The sequence below is a fragment of the Astyanax mexicanus genome, chromosome 9 (genome assembly GCF_023375975.1).
Source record: "Astyanax mexicanus isolate ESR-SI-001 chromosome 9, AstMex3_surface, whole genome shotgun sequence".
NCBI lineage: Eukaryota > Metazoa > Chordata > Actinopteri > Characiformes > Acestrorhamphidae > Astyanax > Astyanax mexicanus.
The window spans coordinates 13,899,766-13,924,646 of record NC_064416.1 but is presented as its reverse complement, the minus strand read 5'-3'; the positions used below and the strand labels follow the sequence as shown (position 1 = coordinate 13,924,646).

At 37.3% G+C, this 24,881-nt stretch overlaps 2 protein-coding genes across 5 annotated transcripts in view; both read right to left on the bottom strand.

The window, feature by feature from the left end:
• ptprq (protein tyrosine phosphatase receptor type Q) overlaps positions 1-13,423 on the bottom strand; it is a 79,815-nt gene extending 66,392 nt beyond the window's left edge. For 3 of the 4 annotated variants that reach the window (XM_049483611.1, XM_049483612.1, XM_049483613.1), the window contains exons 1-3: positions 1,429-1,719; positions 1,051-1,314; positions 67-197 (exon numbers count right to left, since the gene is read on the bottom strand). In XM_049483611.1, coding sequence (XP_049339568.1) covers positions 67-197; positions 1,051-1,314; positions 1,429-1,648 — 615 coding nt within the window. In that variant the 5' untranslated portion in view covers positions 1,649-1,719. Of the gene's footprint in view, positions 1-66; positions 198-1,050; positions 1,315-1,428; positions 1,720-3,531; positions 3,817-5,279; positions 5,574-7,523; positions 7,708-10,073; positions 10,295-10,386; positions 10,645-11,864; positions 12,007-12,112; positions 12,227-13,270 lie in introns of those variants that run through there. The other variant, XM_049483614.1, reaches the window with a different exon arrangement.
• Positions 13,424-21,797: 8,374 nt separating this feature from the next.
• The window catches only part of otogl (otogelin-like), a 56,821-nt gene continuing 53,737 nt past the window's right edge, over positions 21,798-24,881 (bottom strand). Inside the window, exons 56-57 of the mRNA XM_049483628.1 lie at positions 22,932-23,011; positions 21,798-22,820 (exon numbers count right to left, since the gene is read on the bottom strand). Of these exons, the coding sequence (XP_049339585.1) occupies positions 22,620-22,820; positions 22,932-23,011 (281 nt within the window). The 3' untranslated portion in view covers positions 21,798-22,619. The remainder of the gene's footprint in view (positions 22,821-22,931; positions 23,012-24,881) is intronic.

Below are 24,881 nucleotides of genomic sequence, written 5' to 3'. Positions count from 1 at the left end.
TTTCAGCTCAAAATTATATATATATTAGATATAAAGTATCACTGCACACTCTTTCAAATATCATACCATGACAGTGTCAGCACAGTTTACACAAAGTGCTTCATACGAGTGGCCACGTCCCTCTGCACTGTCCCACAGAACCTCGACTGAGCTGTGTGTTACATCACCAGTACGCACATGCACAGGAGGAGCCAGACCTGTACACACACACACACACATACAAATATAAATTCACATTAATGCATTCAGCTACTGCAAGTTCTATCCATTGCTTACCCAGATTTACAAATACATACACACTGCTTGTCTAGTTACTGTACTGTCAATAGATTCCCAATGTCAGGTGTGGCTTAGACGGGTATAAAGCCCTAGAGATATAGAGGGATACTGAGCTGGGGAGCAGTGGAACGATGTTCTCTGGAACTATGCAGCTAAATCCAGGAGTTGCTACAACAAAGGAAAGATCCATTTGTTTTGATATCAATGATATAAGAAACAATATACATATATACAAATAAACAGATGTCCCAATACTATTGTCTATATAGTGTATTTAGAGAGTACTGTGTAGAGGTTTTAAGCATCAATACACATTATTATTATTATTATTATTATTATTTAAGTAATTTCACTAAGCAATAAGAGAGTTTTTTACTATAAAAACTCAAGATCAGATATTAACAGAAGTAGGTAAACATAAATACAGTTAAAACTAACACAAAAAATACTGGTATCTAATTCTGTTGAAGACGAAGTTTTCTCCAAATATTTACCTGATTTAACACTGATTTACTTACCAAACCAAGGGTAGACATAATGAGAACTATACATAATACTAGACTCCCATTAGGAGAGCACTGAGAATGTTTAAATGAACAAAAGTGATGGAAAACAATACTTTTCTGTATGAATTATATTAGTATTTATTCAAATATTAGTGTTTTTCGACTGCTGTACATATATTATTCTTCACAGGGTACTAAAACATTTTCACATTACTGTAGAATTAACATCACAAAAGCTTCATATTTGCTTTACTGAGGTACTCACAGGTTCTGACGGGGAGCATAATGAAGCCATCACTGCTCATTTCTCTGCTGGTGACAAACAGCTGGAACGCATACAGAGTTCCTGGATTTAGATTGCTCACCAAAACCTTGCTGCTACTTTTAGAGATGGGTATCCAGGTGCTGTTGCTCTGATATGCAACAGTGAGACCATCATACACACTGCGGCTGCCAGGTAGCTGCACAAACAGCACCACAGACTGTGTGTCTGCTGCATACAGGACAGCATCCTGGACCCTCTCTGGCTCTAAATACATAAACACACACACACATATGCATAAACAGACATAATCCACAGACATATGCAAAGCATATAAAACATTACATTAAAGGTAAAATAGTATAATGTTTATTATTTTACTTAGTGTTTGTTGAATGGTTCGCTCCCTGCTCCTGTTCCCGCCTTTTTCCGCAGCCACCCCCACTTCGTATGTCTCACCTGGCACAAGCATGTCAAGTGTGATGCAGTCTGAGCTGCTCTCCCAGAATTCTTTGGGCTCAACATCACTTGTTTGTGGGCGCAGTTGAATGTGATATCCATCAACATTACCATCATGAGAAGGCTCCCAGCACACAGTCATGTTCTCCCGCCCAATATTTGATGCTGATACATTGTATGGGGGACTGACTTCTGAAAAACATTAGATTTACATTTACATTTATGGCATTTAGGTGATGCTCTTATGCAGAGCGACTTACAAGGTTATTCCTATTAAAGAGATGGACCAATGTAGTGTTAGGAGTCTTGCCCAAGGACTCTTATTGGTGCAGCACAGTATAGTCACACAGATCAGGAATTGAACCGCAGTCTCCCATTTAATGTGGTAGCTCACTAGCAGGTAGTGGTGTTATCCACTGCACCATACCAGCCAATGTTAATAAACATTGAATAAAGGTAAGAAAAAGTTATGTAGACATACTTTTGTGCCACTATGACACTCAATCAGCCATAACATTAGAACCATCTGCATGATATTGTGTAGCCCAAATTGTATATGACCCTGTGAATTCCACAAAGAGAGAATCACAGAATTAAGGAACTAGAAAATATAAAATAATAATATAAAATAAAAAAGACAGACACTGTAGTCTTGTGCTGTGATTTAACCTGAAAAGAGCAGAGTAATGTACTATAACATCAAATTACATAACTTACCATTTCTAACCAGCACAGTATCATCATTCTGAAATCAAACATCAGCACTAATAACACTAATTCACATCAGAAAACAGTTAGCATCCAAGCTAACACCCTCCAATCCTAACTGCTAACTAAAGTTGAGCTGTTAGCTAGCATTAAGCCGCTAGCTGCAGTCCAGTGTTTTTAGTTTCATAACTAAAAACTGCAGTTTAACTAAAGACATAATTCACATGTCATATCAAACCCTAAAACCAACAACCCATCAAACTTCAGCAATAGCTATTATTTCATCCAAAAAAAAAACTGTCAGGATCGCCAATTAGCTGTTAGCATCGCCAGCTAGCTAATATGCTAACCTGTCATTTTAGGCTTCATAATAAAAGCCCCAGTGCAGAAAATATAAAGAAAAAGATGTTTGCTAAAATCAATTACTATTAACTACAATAATAATAAAGAATGTCTATTTTTATTTTATTTAGACTATTCCTTTATATAGGCTTAACTAAACTTCAAAATATGGTCAAATATCTGAACTCTTAATATTTGTATCTTATTTTTAAGCATTTTAAGGAGGGCTGGTATATTTTATTATTATTTCAGCTATTTACTATTAATTCTTTAAGACATAGCCTAGAATCAACTGAAAATAAGCTTTGGCATGTCTGTCCATCTCTTACTATAGTTTTGTAATGTTTAGGTGAAAAAAAAAACTAGTCTAGTGTAGAGATATACAGTATTTACAGCATCTGCTACTGACTAATGTTTATTACAGGTAGCTTTTAAGTCTATTCCAGTATTCATTCATTCATTTGCTCCTCATTTAAAATTCTATTGAAATGTACAGTTTAAAATTCTTTGAAAAAGAATGTTATTAAATGCAATTAAATCAAATAATTGATCACAGAGCATGTAATTAATTGCATTAATTCGATTATATATTTTAATTGCCTGACAGCACTATTAAAAACCTAAAAATCTGAAATGGGATTAAAAAAAACTATAAAAATTAAAACAGTTATTTTCTGTTCTGAATTTGCCAAAAATTAAAATGGATTTCATAGAGATCTGTACTAAACATCCAAAACCAAAACATCTCTGATCTGTTGGGACATGAACTCCACAACTGACCTCAGACTGTGCCCAATTAGCAGCAGTTCCTCCCATAAATTGTGAGATGGGACCTCTAGGAGCATCATCCCAGCTAACCGAGAACATTTAGCTACGTTTTGAAAAGGTTGCAGGAAGGTTAGCCTGAAATATTACAAAAATAATGTTCCAGGAATGTTCTAAACAACGTGTGACTAAAAATAAAGCAGAATTTACCTGTGATGACAGACAGGGGTGTGGCTTTAGAGCTCTCCACCCCCTCCACTGTGACTGACTGTACAGTAATCCGGAACTGATGATAGGCCTCCAACCCATCAATCACAGCGCTGAGGTTTCCTCTGTTTAACCACAGGCCCTTCCCTCTGCCTGAGCGTACGTCCATCCAGCGCAGGACAAACTGCTCAAACACAGCATTCAGGGCAGAGTCAGGAGCATCCCAAGACAGTGCAATCTGACTGGATGTGACCTCTGTCACTGTGATGTTGAGCGGAGGGTTCGGCCCTGTAAGAATTACATCAGAATACTCTGAGAATGTGCAGTCTTGGGAGAAAATCAGGACACCTTATTAAAAACTTTGTCTTATTTAACATATTTAAACATGTGGACAAAAACAAAAAAACACTTCAGCAGTCCTAGTCTTTATCTTGCCCTAGTTTTACAATAAGAGTTCCATGAAAAGCAATCTTGTTAAATATAATTTTAATATTTGTTACTCCCACAAACATGTTGGAGACAATGTGGCATCACTGTGACAGCATTTTAGGGCCATTCTTAGAGATTAAGATCGAAATATTACAAGATTAAATTCATGACTGGAATTTACTGTATTTATGTTCCTTTGGTCGAAAAATCTATCTAACTGTATTTATCTATTATCTAACTCAATTTATCTGCCTGTAACACTAGAACACTAAAAATCAGCAGATTAGAAATGTAGAAAATTGATGGTGATTACAGCTGCCCTGTAACAGATCATGAACGGAAAATGCTACTTTTCCTGCCTTCGTGCTCTGCTCTTAAACTACAGCCCAAGCAGTTAGAACTATTTTCTTCACAATACTACCACTTTATTCTTGTGTTTTAAGCCTTTAATCTTATAGTATTATGACTTTATTCTTGTAATATTACAACTTTAAGCTCAAAGTGAACTGTTTTTATTTTTTAAGATTGACCCTAAAATGCCGTCGTACATCACTGATGTAACTCATACAAATATTTTTTGGTGCAATCTCTGTTCCTCAGAAAATTAACCCTCTACAGCATGATAATTATGTTTGTTAAGAAAAAAAATCAGCCCAATTTTTAGGAGATTGTCGATCACTATTAATATATGCATCAATCAAAATCTTTGAGAACCAGTGCTCCAGTATCTAATTGCATAATGTTTCCCTGAGGCAATAAATCAAAAACACCTGTTTTAGGATGTAAATGAAAACAAAACAGGCAAAACAGGCATTTAAAAATACTTATCTACAAATAAAACAATTAGGGAAAGGTGTACCATGCCATGCAACACTATGCCATAGAGGGTTAAGAGTTGCTTTAGGAAGAGATCCTGGGAAGAATACAATATTGTACCTTACCAGCATTTTATAACTTGTGTTAATGAAAGATAGCTGGCAAAAAGGTAATTCAGACTCCTCCAAAATCCTCTCTAACCATAATATAATCTTATGTTCTGCAAATGATAAAACATATTCTAGTTTGTTAAAAAATGTTTTATTTATTAAATAATTATATATGTTTTTTTTTCATAGTGTGGATTTTAGTATCAATCTACAATGCAGACATTTTAATATAATTCAAAAACACTGAATTGAAGTGTCTCCAAACTTTTAACTTTTGGTACTGTGTATTAAAAAATTAAAAAGTTTATTTTGGGGGAGTGTCCTATTTTTCTCACTTGGCTGTATGTGTTATAGCGTATAATAAATACATATTGATGCTGCTGCATGTGAACTCACTGGTTTTAGCGATGGAAATGGGGCCGAGTGTCTGAGAGGCTCCGCTGGGGTGCGTGAGACTGAGTGAGAAGTAATAGACGTGTCCAGGGGAGAGTCCATACACAACCAATCTGTCTTCAGTGTGTGAGAGGGGTGTGTGTGTGAGCACTCGCTTCCCCGACCACTTCTCATAGTGGAGGCGGAGCCGAGCCCCGGCAGCCGAGTGCAGGACCTGAGAGAGATTCGACCAGCGAACACTTGCCCCTGTCTCAGACACACTCTCCACCTGCAGCCCAGCAAACAAGCCCTGCAGCACTGAGAGATAAACAGGTCAATCCACTGTTATGACCATCCCAATCACAAATTTAAATATCATAAAATTAGATACACTGATCAGCCATAACATTAAAAGGAGTGAAGTGAATAACATTAATTATTATCTGGTTCCAAGGAGGTACCTGTCAAGATGTGAGATCTAAAAAAATAAGAGACCACCTAAAAATTATGTGTTTCTTTGATTATACCAAATTAAAAACCTCTAGAATATAATTAAGAGTAAGATGGATGATCACAAGCCATCAAACCAAGCTGAACTACTTGAATTTTTGCACCAGGACTAGCATAAAGTTATCCAAAAGCAGTGTGTAAGACTGGTGGAGGAGAACATGCCAAGATGCATGACAACTGTGATTTAAAACCAGCGTTATTTCACCAAATTCCACCTTTTCATTTTATGAAAGCTCTGCATCATTTTTTTTTATTTCAGCCATTTCTCATGTTCTGCAAATACATTCTTTAATTACAGTATTTTTATTTAGAATTTGTGATTTAAAGAATAAAACAACAATGTTCATTTTATTAAAGCATATACCTATAAATAGCTAAATCAAAGAAACTGATCCAGAAACTGAAGTGCTCTCTGTATATATTAGGCTGCAAGTGAACAGTCAGTTCTTAGGAGTTGATGCATTGAAAGCAGGTAAAAAGGGCAAGTGTGAAACAAGTGTAAGGCAATTAGACCCAATGAGACCCAGTTGGACCCAATTGTGATGGCCTGCAATATTGAGTAGAACTCTGTTCTCTGGAATGATGCTGGTGCTCCATCCAGTACTTTTGGAACAAGTTGGGGAATCAGCTGAAACAGAGCATATTTATATTGTTTGCAGGTCTTACCAAAGATCCTTCAAGGAGGGCTAACTGAACCAGCATGAATCTGCAACAGGATCACTGGAAGCCAAGACTCACTGATGCTCACGGAGACCCCACCTCACAACTTAAAAAAAGGATTTAAAGGATCTGCTGCAAATGTTAGTTTTGGTGTCAGATAATACAGGGCACCTTTAGAGATCTTGTGGAGTCCATGACCTGATGGATCAGGGCTGTTTTGGTGGCACAAGGGAGATCCACACAGTATTAGGCAGGTGGTTTTAATGTTATGACAGATCAGTGAACAGTATAATTGAAATTGGAACAGTTTGTAATCGTTTCTGTGACAGCTGCATTTCTGTGTGACTAGTGCACTTCCAGAAAACCAGCGGGTTACTGTGTTTGATGGCAATAAACAACAACAACTAACTACTATTGGCTCTAAATGTACAATATAAATCTTTAAGTCCATAATATTCTTGTTCATAGATGTTTTCTCCCCAATTTACACAGCCAATTACCCATCCCAGGCATTAGGACTCTCCTTATCACCAGTAATGCCCCAACACCAGGAGGGTAAAGACTAGCACATGCCTCTTCCGATACATGTGAAATCAGCCACCTCCTCTTTTCAAACTGTCAATACTGCTGCGCGCTTAGAGGAAAACACAGCGACTCGGTTTTGATACATCAGCTCACAAACACCTTGTACTGATTGACATCACCCTTTAGAGTGATGTGGTGCGAGAGCGCCATCTACCCACTCAAAAAGAGCAAGGCCAATTTTGCTCTCTCAGGGCTTCGGCAGCTGATGGTAAGCTGCATGAACAGGGCTCGATCATAGTGGCAGCGCTTAGCCCGCTGAACCACTCTGAGCCCTGCTATCTCATTTTTATTATTTATTATTATATCTAATGTGTTTAAACCTTCACATACAATAACACTACAATTAACCCTCACATACAATAATTCTTGCATTAAAACACTACATTTCTTTAGTTATCACATTTTACCATTTTATAAATTGGGAAAATGCACAAAAGCACCAGAGAATATATCACAGATATAGCAATAACAGCAATAACACTCCCACTGTCTCTCGCCCACTCTCTCACTCACAGTCTGTCTGACAGATGTAGGGCAGTTGCAGATAACAGAACAGCGAGGTGAGGAGGTAGCCTGGCCCGGAGGCGTTCTTCTGAAGGGCAACACAGTCCGTCTGATTGGCTGAGAGGGGTGATGATGTCACATCAATGTCCAGGCTGTAGGTGGAGTCATCAGACCAGCGCAGGTCACCCTCTTGCTGTGAGGAGAGCAAAAAAGAGATAGTGGTGGACAGTGGATGAGGTCACTGCAGTACAGAATCATCATATGAGGAAAACTGAAGGTAATTAATGTCTCGTATAATCTGTGAAATCCACTCAATCATGAACAGCTAGACTCCCACATTCTCTCCCTCATCTTCTAATGGTCCATAAATGTTCATTTGTTTTTCTGGAGATGTACATTTATTGGATTTTGTGAAGTGGCACGTCCTCCTTCACCATCACCTCCTCAATCAGCTGGCTGGATAAGCTAAATTACTTTAGAATGCTTCATCCATCTCTAACTTTATAATCAGCTGATTTACCTAAAAATGCAATTTTGCATTTAAACTGCAATAAATGAACATAAATTATAGACATTTTTAAATGAACACCAGTAGGACAAAACATTCCCAACATTCTTTTACACCAAAAAATAAGTCTGTGTATGCACTGCAATCACTAAACAATGGAAATCTTAAAGCCTTATGATGTAATAAAGCTGAGTTTTTAAAGTGTTAAAGCACAGTGTTTTTATTTTGCCATATTTTGCTGAATAGGTAGTATAAATAAATACTTAATTTATTATATTTATTACATTTTCCATGGTTTAAAACACATTTTAGGTGCTGTTTTTTGTAATATATGTATACCTTAACTTATCACTACATTTATTTAACTGTATATACAAATAAAGCATTAGGTAAGTTAATGGTAAACATCTAATGTTTCTGGTTAAAAGTTGAAGTTTAAATCCCAGTTGATCGCATATTTGCTTGATTGGTGAAAAATCTGGCAACTGAGCAGGCCAAGGAAATGTTGCTATCTGGGAAACCCTTGTTGTGTGTGGATGAGCATTATCCTGCTGAAAAATGCCAGTTGGAGGCTCTACCATGAGAGGCAACATATGTGGCTGCAGGATGTCCTAGATATAAAACCTGTAAGCCTCCATGCGCATCTGTATCGTATCCTGTATCCAAGCTAGAGGTGGCCCAACAGTGTACTAGAGCCTCCATAGGATTTTACAGTTTTCAGAAATAAACCTATGAAATATTATATATTTTTTTGAAAATTCAAATAAACAAATCCTTTCATAATAATACTGTAAACACTTACATACAGCAGGGCGGAACGATATTGTCCAAAATGTCTTAATTTCTGTCAATAAGATATAATTCCAATACTGATATGCTGTACATAGTATAAAAGCAACCACCTGTATTGTACATTTTCACAAACTATCAGAGCTAGATGATATAGTAAAAATATAATATTATGACATTTAAATACATTTCCTGATACACAATTTATTGCAATATTTTGACATGAGGACAAAACGCATCAGTAGTGGTAGATTCTTAAAAACTGATAATCAAACACTTTCATGTATAGTACATCGATTTTTATGAAATCTTTGCTGCACATTATCCAATTTACAAGATATTTACACTCTCTGTGATGAAATGTACAGTTAAGTCAGTGTTCTTTAAGCACTGACATGTTTCTTAATATACTTATTAAAGCATATTGTAGAAAAAATATATTGGAATATATTATTAATATTTTGCAGAGTGCTAACATATAGCATAATCAAATTCACTCAAATAGTATTATTATATAGTATATATCCTTATAAAAGAAAAGGTTTATTAAGTATATTTTTAAAGTATACTTAAAATGGAAAAGTACATACTTTTTTAAAATTAAAATACATTACTAATTATTAATTATTAATTTAAATACATACTAAATATATTACTTTGGAACAACTTATGGAACTTAAGTATATTTCAGTTGTAATTAGGCTATATTTAAACACAACATAAAAGTATAAGATTGTGCTTTTAAGTGCTTTTGCAAACTTAAGTAGATTTAAGTATGTGTTGTTTAAACATAATAGTATATTTTAAATGTACTACTTTGTGTATTGATGCACATATTGTGTACACCTTAATGCATATAGAAAAATAATACACTAAAGTTCACTTTAAGCAGTATTTAATGCCACTACATATATTTTCTAACAACAGAATGTATAATTTAAAGCATATTACTTAGAAATACATAGAATGTATATTTAATGTGTATTTTCATAAAGTATATTAAATAGAAAATGCACTTTAAGTAATAACTTAAAATGGAATTTGAACATACTTTGAATGCTCTTAAGAACACTTCCTTTTCACAAGGGTCGTAGTAAGAAATATATACTGTAGTAGTATGTTTAATATGGTACTATAAAGTATATAGTTGTGTTCCAATTATTGTGGAATAGTATAAAGTAATATAAATACATACAGTATATAAATATACAGTGTTGTGTAGTTTATAGTCGTGTATAGAATAGTATTTTTTTATATAATACCTGTCGGTCATTTAGAGCAGTCCACAGTAGCAGAAGGTGGTTATGGGATTGCAGATGGGTGGAAACAGACACAAATTCAGCTTCTGTCTTTAAATTGGCCAGATGACCCCCAGTAGCTGTCCTCTCACATGCCTGCTGGGCCTCTGCCCACGTTAGACCCACACCGAACCTCACCCGGAAGCAGCTCCATCCCACAGCCAGCCAGCCTGCAGGACACTGTCCTGCACAAAACACAAGCCTCAGTTAGAATAAAGGAGAGTGTTTTAATGTGTGTTTTTGTGTTGTAGAGAGTGTTTTGTGTGAGTATGTGGACCTGTCTTTATGGCCAGCTGCAGGTTCTGTGTGATGGTGATGTTGAGTGGGGGGATGTTTGTTTTCTGTCTCACAGTGATGCTGTAATGAGTTCTAGGCAGTAGTCCTGTTACCAGACGGGACGGCTGAGAGGAGGACAGGAGCCAGCACTGCTGATCTACACATATCCACAGCGCTTGACCTTTACTCCACCCAGTCCAGCTCAACAGAGCGCTGGTAGAAGAGACCTCCACCTTCAGAAAGGAGATCTGTAAAGGAACTGCAAGGAAACAGAGGCAAAATAGATTCATAAAGTCATTAGCAGTGGAAAATATTATATTTTTCTATCTATCCGTGACCTGTGATTGATTACCAGGGTCTATAGTAAACATATTTCTCTGTTCTAAAACTGTAAATATTTGCCAAGGCAAAATTAAAGGTCGGGCCAACTTAATACTGACTACAGAGCATTTTATGCATCTCAGTTAAGTCAAAAATAAATGCATATTGAATTGACATATTCCCATACTCCCTCCAGCTAGATTGGAACCTATGACATTCTCATATTTGATAGGCAGCAATTAGACTGTAGGGCCACTCTACAGTAATGAAAAATATATATATATATAAAGGCACAGTTCTCAGTAAATGTACCGTCCCTTCTTTATTGGGCACAACTGTCAAACTGTCTGCTTGTCAAGAAACAGCAAATAATAAATATTATATACAGTAAATGTTATTATAATGTGAGGAATACCGGGACCAGGGAATGTGGAGACACACTGAATAAAATCAAGAGGTTTATTTATAAAAAACACAAAATATACAATAAACCAGGCAGCAGATATGAAGGACATATACCAGTATTGTAGTGGGGCCAGGCACTAGGTTGGAAACAACAATGGCAAACAAACAACAGAAGGGCTAAGGCTAAGAGAGTAGTCGAGGAGGGCAGGAGGTCAATAACAAATAAGAATAACGAGGGCAAGGCTAAAGAGTGGTCAAGAAACAAACACAGGTCAGGCATGGGAAAACGCAACAGAGCTGAGGGAACTGAGGGGCTATAAATACTAGGAGCACACCTGGGATTAATCAAGTAATCAACCAATCAGTACACTGGTGAGGAAGAGCCTGAGAGTGACACATGCTCAGCAGAGTCATTGCAGTCCATGGGCTGAGCATGCTGGGAGTTGGAGTCTTTAGGAGTGACAGGGACTAGAGCAGGCAGACTGACAGCATCAGGTGTGACATATAAGTTTAAATTCCTTCAATACAACAGTCCTCCAATTCAGGAAGGTTTTTGAGGCTCAAATCAGTATGTACTGTTGACCAAACTGAGATGTAGAGTACTTGAGTTGAGTTAAGTGAACTTAAGTTTATTTAACTCAACTAAACTAAGTTTAGCTATCTCAACCAATGCATGATTTAAAGTTGTCCTGACTTAAGCAGGACACTAAAACAGAAACAGTGCATACTCAAAGTCTTCAGAGTTGAACTTACTCAGCTGAAACAGCCGACTTTCCAGCAGCTGAGTGTGTCTGTATGACTGCAGTGTTAGATTCAGCTCCTCAGCTTTCTGCGGCACATTTGCATCTATAACACACTGACACACACTCTCACACACTGTACTGCTGTTCAGCACCTGCCAGAAAGAGATGATACCCATTTACTATATTTCCAGCAACAGTTAGTCTAGTCCAAGAGGTTTCTGGATTTCATAAGTGTGTGTGTATGTGTTGTTTTCATACCTTGTTTCCCAGCAACAGTGTGTGAGTATCCGTCTCAGAACTGGAAGGAAAATGGCAAAACTCCACCTGTATATATACAGAGGACTGACCGCTCAGACCAGGGACACTTAAGACCTGAGAAAAAGAGAGGAAACACTGTGATGCACCCAAATAAGTCACTCTGGTGATGCTACTAATAGTGTACTAGATACAGTTTGTTTATTTAAAGCTGATATTTTAATATTTTTAATTAAACAAATGACTTTCCACACTATCTACGCTAATCAACACCTTACTGCAGCCCCCATTCAGAATTACTCATATTAAAACAGCATCTGCACTGTTCTCCATTCCAGTGTAAAGCACTGATGAATTAAAGCCATAATTTATGGCCATTCACAGTGCGTTTAAATCCATCCTATTCACGTCAAGTTTGTGTTATGTACCTAGATCCCTAATATTCTTCGGCGGAATTAATCAAGTGGTATATTTAGGGGCATATGAAATTTTTTTTTCTGTTTTGGCAATTTTTTTATATATAATTGTTTGTCCCATTTCGGATATTTAGGTTTTGAACAGTCTTGTCAGGTGATTGTAATTAATTAATCTAAATTGCATTTAATAAAATTCATCATAAATGGTTTAAACTGTATAATTAAGCTAACTGTTAACTGAGGAGCAAATGTATAAATGGATAACTGACAGGCTTAAAAGCTCCCTATAATGAACATCAGCCAGTAATAGATGCTGTAAATACTGTATATCTCTTACAACCCTAGATCAATTTATATAGCTGCACCTTTATTCACCTAAACATTACAATACTATTATAGAATACACTTACACATACCAGATTTTTTTCAGGAGATTCTAGACTACTTAAATATGTATTTTATAGTAAATACACTCTGAGACATTTGTTACATTAATAGATGAAATATGTTGCTCTGTGATAATAAAATATACCAGCCTTAATACCAGCCTTATGCTTAACAAAATAGATATTAAAATAATTATAACTGAACTTTACTTAGTAAAGTCTAAATTTAAAAAATGAACAAATAAAATAAAAACTGGATTTTCTTTATTATTTTAGTCAACACAGTAATTGATTTTTGTATACATATTATAAATGTTTCTCTTCTGCTCTGGGACTTCTAACTTCTAATCTTCTCTTACCTGTATGAGGAGCCCCAGCCTCCAGAGAGAATCTAATCCATCCATCCACTCAGTCTTCAGTGCACTGCAGATGTTCTACACTGAGAGCAGCAGTGTATAATCCTGATATGTGCTCAGAAACTCCAAATCTGAAATTTAACATTCCTCTCACTTCAGAGGGAAAAAACTGAGACCACGCCCCTGCGGACACCCCAGCCCCGCCCACAGTCATTAATCCCAGCTCTGCATGATGCTGAACCGCTGACGGAGGAAACACAACAACCCGTTTATGCGTGCTTTTGAATTTGCCTCGCTTGCTCCCTCCACGTGAACGCGCTCTTTCACGCCTGTATTCCGGCAGACCCCGCCCACTGCGCTTTCATTGGCTCACACTGTCGCGCCTCTTTTCTCATTACCAGTCCAGTCCAGCCCATTCAAAAGATTTAGACTGTGTTCAGATTACAAACATCATTAATCAGATTTGGCGGATTTGGATCATGTATGCATTCAGATGTATACATGTATGTGATTTGTATCTGTCTGTGATGTAAATTAATACATTCCTTAAGTGACACACAATATTAAATGTAGTTAATTAATAAGTAATTAATTAGTAAATTATATTGTTTTGCCTATAGACCTTTATTACACTTCTGTTTTCTTTAAGTCTAATAAATAACTAAGGCTACTGCCTGTTCTTAAATACAGTTAAATTAATCATCCTCACTTTAAAATATTAAACTCCAACTGAAATTTTAACCAGGAAATCAATAAAACCAGAGAGAAACTAAATCAGAGTGACCCACCGTTTAGTCTAGCGTTCACTGCAGGTCAGTTTAAAAGCATATGACATTTAAAACTGTGATTACAGAGGCTCCAAGTGATATAGCAGTCCAAAGTGCTGCCACTATGATTGGGAGATTGCTGATTCAAATCCTGGTAATGCAGCTTGTCATCAGCAGCCGGAGTCCTGAGAGAGCACAATTGTCCGGTAGATGGCGCTGCCCCCCCCCCCCCCCCCCCATCACTCCTAGGGTGATGTTGATCAGCACAAGGTGTCTGTGAGCTGATGTATCTGAAACAAGTCACTGCATGCGCTTTCCTCCGAGCGTGCTGTTGCTACTCGTCAATGCAGTTCAAAAAAGGGGTGGTAACTGACATCACATATATCGGAGGAGGCATGTGCTGGTCTTCTCCCTCCTGGTACTGGGGCATTATTAATGGTAGGAGGAGTCCTGATAAGTGTGTTGGATAATTGGGGAGAAAATGGCATAAACATTTGAAAAAAAAAAGTGATTAAAAGAAAACAAAACAGTGATTAAAAACACTAAACTCAACATCAACATGAATTAATTCAGCATTTATTTAGATTATTATTAGTGAGGACTGTCAGCAGTGTGAGTTGGTGAGTAGTTTAATGTAGAAATACGATGCTGTGGGACTGAGTTGAGAACCTGAAATGTTTTTTTCCTCTAGAACGAAGCTTAGTAAGCGTTATTATTTTATTCTCTTCATATCTGAACACATCTGTACAGCCTAAAAACGCATAAAATCCAGTCTGACCAGTCACATTCCTACAAATCGGATACAATCTATAACGTCATGAAAGTCACTGAAATTCATTATTTTTTAGGTTTGTTGAAAACAGGTGGGAAAATTTCTGATTGTACTGAGTGAGACTTGGTTGCCGTGGCAACAGAGTCCCACCTCTTGAGAAAGTCATGCAAGGTCAGTGCATGAAGGATTTACCATGACAAAGTGCACAGCTGGACACCTCACTCCAGCCTGAGCGGGTTTAACTCTAAACACACCCAGGTTTAGTTTGTAAAGAAATATGATAGAAAAAAAACAATACCACTATACAACAGGGTCTGACCTTGACCTTTCTTAATCTGAGAATAGTTGTAGCTCAGAAGTGAAGTTCATGCTTTCCAAGGTTCAATCACCTGCAAACTGGTTGCCTGTAAAAACCTCAAGAATGCAAAGAGTAGGCTCGGGACTAGAGGGATTTTGGTTTATTACTATTGATTGGCAGAATGTATGCTGGTCTATGGAATCAAAGTGTATGTTTCCCTGAACTGCCAGTCCAGGAGATCAATCCAGCAACCTGGGAAGGTCTCTACTTGATTCCTGGTACCAGCAGGATGTAGAGGGGTTTTAATCTGGCAACCTGCAACATTACAACATGGACATGTAGTGGATTGAACCTGTCCCCTTGCTTATTGTCATGCATGCTTTTACCTGCCCGCTTGCTGAAATGTATAATCTCAATGCTGTTTGGATTCATACTGAAGCTTTATAGAGATGTTTTGGAGGCAACCATGGAGGGCCCCTAAATATTGGAGGGCCCCTTCCCCCACATCCTGCAGATCCAGGAGATCAAGACAGATCAAACTGCATATTTCTCTGATGTTTCATATTTGGGATGCATCTAAGTGTTAAAGTGCATGATGGAGTGTATGAGGTCCAAATCTCAATTCCCCTGCATCTCCATGCTGTTTCGTTGTATTGAAAGCAGTCTAAAGAAAGAGTAGAGCAGTGGGCTTTGGACCAATTAAACTAGCAATCCTCAACGGGGCTTGGGACATAAGGTCTTCACTTTGATTCCTTAGACTAGAAGACATGAGGGTGGTCGACAGGATCAAACTGACAACCTTCTAGTCCCAAGCCTAAGAATAAATGACTTTATTTAGCTATAAAAAAAAGCTTCTGTTTTACTCATGTATTCCCATAACCACCAACAGAATCTTTGAATGACACCAAATAAAGCTTGACCTTTACCCAGTGTCACAAACCATTCAGCAGATTCACATGAAGAGGAGTTGAACTCCTCCAACCTTTTTAATTACTAAGCCATTAAAGCATAACACAGCTCAGCAGGACAGAGGCTGGTCATGGCGTGGGCTGCTGGTGTGTAAACAGCGCTGCTGAAAATGACAAGCAGAGCAGCTCATTTACATTTAGTGTTATCGTTTTGGTTGACCCTATGACTCCTGCTTGCTTTATAAGCTTCATTCCTCTGCATTTATCATTCAGTACTTATTTAATAATAAACCTAGTTAACCTAATAAACTTCTTGGCACTACATGAAGTAGTGCTCCACAGACCTCACAGACCCCACAGTGCCTCAAGTGCCTAATTCTGTAAAACTAGAGTATAACGTTCAAATGCTTCAGGAGGTAAACATTGTCTTTGCAGTTATTATCATCCTAATATAAGCAACTGATTCTGGCATTAAAAATTAACATTATCTACCAGGGCCGCCGCTCTGCATACGCAGACAACGCAGCCAGCGTTAGGCCTCAACCATTTTGCAGTTGCAGGGAGCCAAATTGACTGAGAATGAAATGTGTTGAAATTATGACATTATTAAATTTAAAACCCAATGTGAATTATTTATGATACGCTCATCTTTTTTGTCTTTAAACATTGCATGTGGCACCTACTCTACTACTTAAAAGCGGCACGTTATTATTTTTGTGCATAATATAATGCCCCCACCCCTATTGCCTGAAATGGCACGGCTCGGTTTGCTCTGTTGGTTGTTGCCAGATGTGACATTTTCCAGTCAAATAAATAATCAAAAAATGCATGGAGGCGCTAAATCTTGCGCATGTTTAACCATTTTTAAAGTGTATTTGGCCATTCTATACAAAAACTCGTCCAGTGCAATATTTGTGTAAGTTAAAAACTTAAAATAAAATAAACAAATAGGATGAAAAATCGTAACTTATCTGGCAACCTTAGTCCTAACTAAAGTAGCAACGCTACTTGAGTTTGGCAGGAGACAAGTTCACCGCGCGAAGTTGCTACTAAATGGTAATTCAACTATGAAGCGACGGTTTGAGTCTGGAGCTGAGAAGAAGAAAAAGAAGCAGAAAGATGAGGCCCATGCATCCCTTTCTGGTGAGTAACTTCGATGATAAAGGTTTAAATAGTTTTGATTACTTCATGTTCAGTGGTGTTGCCTGAGCTAGTTACGTTGGCTTTGCTGATTTGGTAGCTTTAAACGCTTAACTAGAAACTAATCTGGGTATTGCAAGGCACGTGGCACGTTTGCAAATAGTAGTAGTGTAGTTTGAAGATTTTTAGTGACTTTAATAAAAAATTAATAAACAGAGTAGCCTACCTATTGACTAATGCCGTCAGTGCACTATCCAAATGGTCTGTATGACAGCAGGATCAGACAGCTCTATAGATTTTGACAGGCTGATATAAATACACCACGAATATAAACGATAATTTCATAACCTTTAAGGCTGGCTTGTGTAAATGACGTGTCCACTGCTTAAAAGACATGCATCGTTTCATTTATTATTTATACATTATAAATAGTACTCTTGTGCTGTTCTTCACTGTTATTGGCCTTACTTATAACGTTGTAAATATGCACAGTTACATGTGTAATTTTAATAAATAGTAAAATTTTGCGTAAACCTTTTGTGTTTGTGTGTGTGTGTGTTTTTTTTTTTTTTTTTTTTTGGGGGGGGGCCTCCCTGACCAGTTATGCTTAGGGCCTCCAAAACCTTAGCAGCGGCCCTGTTATCTACTGTAGCGGCTCAGTGGTTTAATACCTGGTGCTAATTGAGATGTTGAAATATTTTTTAATTGGGCGCCAGTTATTAAATTAATTTAATTAGATTAATTAATTAATTAATTAATTAATCAAATTAATTAATAACACAAGACATCTCAGGGTGTGGTTTCTACAGGTGACAGAAATTTTCATAACCAAGTTATCCAGAAAAACACACTGAAATGACAGGTTTTGTAAAATAAAAGTATTTATTAAATCACACAGATATGAGTAAATAATTCATTAAAAAGTCATAAATGTAGCCATTAGATATCAAATCATAGTGTAGAATAATAAATGAAAAATAAAAGAACAAACACGTTATAATACTGGTATGAAAGGAATAAAGGTTAATAGAACTATTAAGTGAATATTTCTAAATAAGGGTCTTAATGTAATGAGGTCAAACTAATCAAATGAGAACACTAAAATAAGTAGATAAGTAAGATATTTTACGGCCTACAAAGATCATCCCTTTCGCCAAATAACTAAAAATGAATCTATACTAAGAAAAGAGTTAAGGACAATAACCAAACTAGACTTGACCAACCAAAACACCAATTACTGAGAGAAATACCCAAACTGCCTTACTCTGAGACGTCTACAAAGGGGGGTCCCCATCGGTTCGGTCCGCTGTTTAAACCTCTTGTTCGGCTGACATCCTGCACCCCTAGAAGGTCCAGTGTGGACCCATCCGCAGGGTAAAGATGGTGCTCTGTGGGCCAGCGGCGCACCTGGTCGACACCCGCTTCTAGTCTCTGCACAGGGAAAGCCTTCCCTGGAGCTTGCTCGGCTGGCGTACCCTCTCGGTGATCCGTCGGTTGGTCTAGTTGGTTTACTGAACTATATTAACTATCTTGGCAAGCAGGAGAACTCCGTAGATCATAAAATAGCCTAGTTATTTAAACTAGGATAACTAATACCATTATGCTTGAAGAAGATTAAATGCACTAGTCTAATAAAACTAACCTAAGATGACTAACTAACAGTTTATCCTTTCTTCATCTCTAGGCCCTCTCTAACCTCTCTCCTCTAACTGTTTTCCTCAACTCATCTTCTTCCACTCCTTCTCTAACTCCAACTGCTTCTCCTCCAACTCCTCCGAACTGGAAACTCTAAACTGGAAACTGAACTGTGTCTGCCCAGTTTACTATTAGTCTCTGTGGCCTGTTTGGCCCCTGAGCTATGATTGGCCCTGTGGCCCAAATGTCTGTGTTTTGATTGGTCTAGGAGCAATTTCAAACTTTGGTGGGGATTCACAAAGGGCCATAAACCCCCCCTCCTCACATGGTCAACATGCTTCAGCATTTTTCTAATAGATCAAACCAAAAGAAAACTCAATTAAACAGTGGATCAAAATACCTTTTTCAGCATATCAGTTTGTGAGGATAAATTCAGGAAACAAACAATCTTACAATTGAATCACAATAAATGTAATATATATATATTTTGCCCACAAACAGTTTTGTAATACTCAAGATAATCTTAGGAATACAATGATGGATGGTACTCTGTCAGAAAGAGATCAAGAGTCATGTTATTATTTAAACCCAATTAAATCACTTAAAAGATAATACATGGTTAAACCACTGATAACCAAATAAAGCTAAATTATCAAATGCTAGTTAAACCTTGTTGATTCAGACTTGAATGTGTAGGAGAATTTAATCAGGACACATCCAAACACATATACCATATACCAGACACATATACCATTATCTAGTAAACATTCTATAAAACACCTTTTTTATATAGTCAATATATATGTATTTTAAGCAAAATCTTCTCAGTGAGAAATTCCTCTCCCTCTGCTGTGTTTAGATAAGCGGCTGTCGTCGGAATTTACGACCGTGGGGGAAGTTGGTGAAGTTGGTGTTGGGAATGTAATTTCCAAGCTAAGAGCATTCATTTTAACTTCATGAATCTTATTTCTAAGTGGTTGCAGAAAGCACAAACCCCTAAATTGGTATAATATATTTGGTGAATTTACAATTTCCAAGGCATTCATTAAGTTTTGAACCCTCTCTCAAGTCCCGTAGTCCCGTCCTTGTCCTGGTGATTGTGCTGTTGGCAAAACCACAATTGTGCACAGTTCCAGATGTTTAAACATTAACGGTCCTAAATCCAGATTTACGACTGACAGCGTCTGAAGGAATGTCAAAAAAGAATTTAAAAATGTTTACCCTGACTTGCATTTAGGGTTCTCGAGCGAGGCTGAGTGAAGAAATAGTCAGGCAATGTCATTTTGAAATTTAAGGCTGTTTGAAAAAGATAACTCCAAGGCTTTTAGAGTGTTCTGGGGGTTGAAGTTCCTTATAGACCATAAAGTGGGGGTAGTGTGTGTGTGTGTGTGTGTGTGTGTGTGTGTGTGTGTCCAAGCGATGCAGGAATCCTCTGTTTAATCCACTACACTACGAACCACAAAAACATATGCATTCCTCTCTGCATATCATCTTAAATATAAATCACGTTTCTTTAACATTTCTGGCTAAATAAAAAGTTTCAGGTGCAGAACCTTTTATGCAAAATGGTGTGTGTTTATATATACAGCTGTGGAAAAATGATGAGTTTCTTTGATTTTACCAAATTGAAAACCTCTGAAATATAATCAAGAGGAAAATAGATGATCACAATCCATCAAATCAAGCTGAACTGCTTAAATTTATCCAAAAGCAGTGTGTAGGACTGGTGGAGGAGAGCATGCCAAGATGCATGTGATTATAATGCAGGGTTATTCCACCAAATAATAATTTCTGAACTCTTAAAACTTTATGAATATTAACTTGTTTTCTTTGCATTATTTGAGGTCTGAAAGCTCTGCATCTTTTTTTGTTATTTCAGCCATTTCTCATTTTCTGCAAATTAATGCTCTAAATGACAATATTTTTATTTGGAATTTGGAAGAAATGTTGTCCGTAGTTTAAAGAATAAAACAATGTTTATTTAGTCTCTTTTCTTTTTCAGAGCTGTATGTGTGCGTGTATGTATTCTAGGAATACACATGTGTAATACTGACTATATGCATGCACTTTGTAGTTTTATAATAACAGGCTATAATCCTTCTGTTTCACTGCAGAATTTATTATGCTCCTTTCATCATGTTCTTCAATGGTCAGAACTCCACATGACCACCACAGAGCAGAGATTATTTGAGTGATTGATAATTCTCAGCACGTTATTCTCTCTGGGGTTTTTAAACACCCCAGTGGCACTGCTGGACTGAGAATAATCCACCAGCCAGAAGAACCCAGCCCACCATGTCCAGTGGGCAGCACCTGTGACCATTGATAAAGGACTAGAAGTTCTGTCTCTGACTTCACATCTACATGCTGGAGCAGCTGCAGGTAGGAATGTCTATTAGAGTGGAGGACAGTAAGTAAGCCCAGTGTTTAAAAACTCAAGCAGCCCTGCTGTGTCTGACACACTCATGCCAGCACAACACACACTAACACCTTATACACCACCAACATGTCCATCAGTGTCAATCCAATGCTGAAAAAGAATGACCCACCACCCAAATAATCACCTGCTCTGAGGTGGTCTATCCTCTGGGGTTCTGTACATTAAAGAACAGGGTGAAAGGAGGATAATAAAGTATGCAGAGAAACAGATACATGACTACAGTACAGTTATTACAGAACTACTAAGAGCTTCTATATGGTCAGTAGATCTGGGAACTGGCTGGAATGGTTGTAGGCACCTGTGAAGATTAGCTCCTTATCCGGACAGTTTGTGTTTATTTACTAGTGAAACCCTAATAGTACAATAAATATTAATAACATTTGTACAGAAAGTAGTGGTTTTACATCACTGTGTTCATTAAAACATCTTCAAAGCTCTCCTCATGAGAGTCTAGTATTAAGTATTATTATAGTTATCCAGCACTTGGTTTGGTAAATCAGTGCTTAATGTTGTGTAATCCGGTGCAGACTAACTAAAACCTAGTTTAAACAGAGACAATGATGACATGCCTGCTCATAATTTGCTTATTTATTTCTCCCTGTTGGGCAGTTTAAGTCTTAAAAAAACTGTTGACTCCAAAGGTTCAAAAAAGTACAAAGTTATCACTTAAATAAAACATAAGATTAAAAAGTTATACAAATTGATAGTCTACTTACTATAATTACATTAAAGATACAAGAATCAATTTTGTTCCAAAATATTTCTGGGCAAAAAAAATTGTTTGATATATTGGCAATAATACACTGCACCTGTGCACATATGTTATTATTTTGACGTCTGTTACTTCATTTATAACGCTAGCAGATTAAACATTTGTTATGTTCTATGTTCTCATCTACAGGCTAACTTAAAAAAGTGATTAACTTACACTTACGCAACACTCCCAGGTATATCACAGACATCAACGTTACTAAAACTACAAAGATGGTGTTAGTAGGTTGTGGTTTCACTGATTTGTGCAGTAAAAACTGAACATGGCCACTGAGAGAGTCCACACTGATCAGCCATAACATTAAAACCACCAAAATTAATTATCTTGATTCAATGGCACCTGTCAGTTTGTGGGATATACATATTATTGTTAGCAAGTTGCAGCAAGTGAACAGTCAGCTCAGTCAGGGACAAATCTTACTGATGCTCACAAATGAGGGTTTCACCTCAAAATGTACAAGACTCAAATAATCTGCTGCTATCATCTGGGTCCAGATACCATAGAACGCTGTTCTGGTGGAACGAGGGGAACCTACATAATAATAGGCAGGTGGTTTTAATGTTTTGGCGTATCAGTGTATAGACTATCTACTACAGTGTCTAACTAACTGATAACAGTTATTAGTTCCACTGGCACGAGCAGTCCATAGGCTCCTGGTAACTGTAGTCCACAGAAGTAGCATTGCGAGTGCAGTACAGCTGAATGACGCGGTTCTGTAGGCCGTTTTCACGACAGCACTTGCAAAAGCGTGCATGGCTGTTTATGTTGAAGTTAAAGATGGTGGCTGACGGGCACTTCCCATCACATGAGTATACAGTAACCTGAGAGACAGAGAGAGAGAGAGAGAGACAGAGAGAGGATTAGAGTTGAGGGTGAGGTGGTTGCTCAGTAAAACATGTCTGACAGGATGACATGGTGTGAATCTCACTTACTGGTGCATTACTTCTACAGTCATCCTTTCTGATGGTTGTCCTGATAGCGACTCTTTTACATGTTTTACCATCCTCTTTACCTACACATATAAAACAAAACATAGTGAGTAAAAACACACACATTTAACATTAACATGCTGCCTTGAACAAAAGCTTAGGCACCTCTGGTCAAATAACACTGTCATTGTCACTTTTTGACATAACGTGAATCTTGAAGTTGCCGTTTTGAAGGGTACCACTTTATTTGAATGGTCCATTATAAATTCCTCACAGATGCTCAACTAATAATTAACTGTGTGTCTATAAAATTTAACTGAACTCTAAGGCAAAAGTAAATGATTGTCTATTGAATGTAAACTACACCTAACTCTAACCCAAACTCTAATCATAACATTTTATGATTAGTTTTAGGGTTAGATTTAAGTTTTAGATCACATTAGGATTAGGGTTAGGTTTTAGGTAATTTTAAGTGAGCATCTATAAGGCATCTATAATAGACCATACAGGTAAAGTGTTTCCCCCTACAGCTGTGGAGTGTAATTACATTTTTCTCTACTGCTGTAAATACAATTTGCACTTTGCACACCACCTCATCTGACAACTGTACACATGCATTTGTTGACACCACAAAAGTTACAGATACATCTTGTATAAAAGAATCATGTGGTCTGAAGCAGTAGAACAGGACTTTGCACAAATATAATATGGTGTATGCAGTGTTATACTCCACCAAAGTCTCAAGCAGCTCCACCAAAGTTACATAGTGCAGTAGCAGTATTCCAGCCCGGATTGGGAATGACAGAGAAGTCATTGTCCCTATTACAATTTTTGGAGCATTAACATGATTTTGAAGCTGATATTTTTCAAGTAAAATTGCTGATGTTACTTTAAAATTTCAACTGTTTTTAATATGCCAATGTGCTAAGTAAGCTTTATCTCTGTTTTAGATGTGCAGAATACCTTATACCGTATTATTTTATATTTTTAATATACTTTAATATACTTTTTCTTGTCAGATTTTAAAGCATGTTTTGTTAAATATTTTTGATAAATATAATGTGCCTTTCAAAGCAAGCTTCTGCACACACTCTGTCTCTCTTTCCCACACGGACAACAAACAAATAAACAAATAAAAAAAGGCGACTTCCATTGTAGCTAAACCATGGGGAGTCCATCTGATTGACAGGTCCATTTCCATGGCCAGTGTCGCAGCTCCTCTAAGGTCAATCGCTTTAAAGAGGATCCCACAGGAACCTGCAGCAGCTATTTCCAAGTCCTAATCATTTATAATGGGAATTCTATTTCGAGGAATTTCCATTTACAGAGAACTCTGTGTGAAATTCCTGCAGGATCATGAATTAAACCCTGACACTCAAATTCCTCAGACGTTAGGCCCATACATCAGAGGTCAATTTACTGGAGTTATCATCAGCATGCTTCAACAGCAGATAAATCCTCACTCCACATCTGTGCAGAGAGGGAGGGACAAGTGCTGAAGTGTTTGGTATGCAGGGGTGTTGGTCCATGTGTGTGTCTATGTAGGTTAGTGTGTGTGTGGGTGGGTTGGTGGGAGGGTGTGTGTAGATAAATGAAGCTATCACCTGTAATATGTGATAGAGTGTGAGAGTAGTAACCGACGAAAGAAAACAAGCTGTGTGTGAGTCGCTCGCCCTCATTCATACTCCAGAGTGGAGAAACAGAAAACAGATATGGATATGTGTACAGCAATGGACACACACACACACACACACACACACACACACAAGCATGAACACACACACAAGCACGAACACACATACACACACATAGAAAGAAAAACAGAAATACTTAAAAGAATACAGCAGTGTTTTAGCTTAATCTCTAACCGAATGCATCTGTAGTACAGGATCAATTACCACACACAGTGATTCCAGCATATTACCTTCTACTGTTGATTTAATACTTCAATAA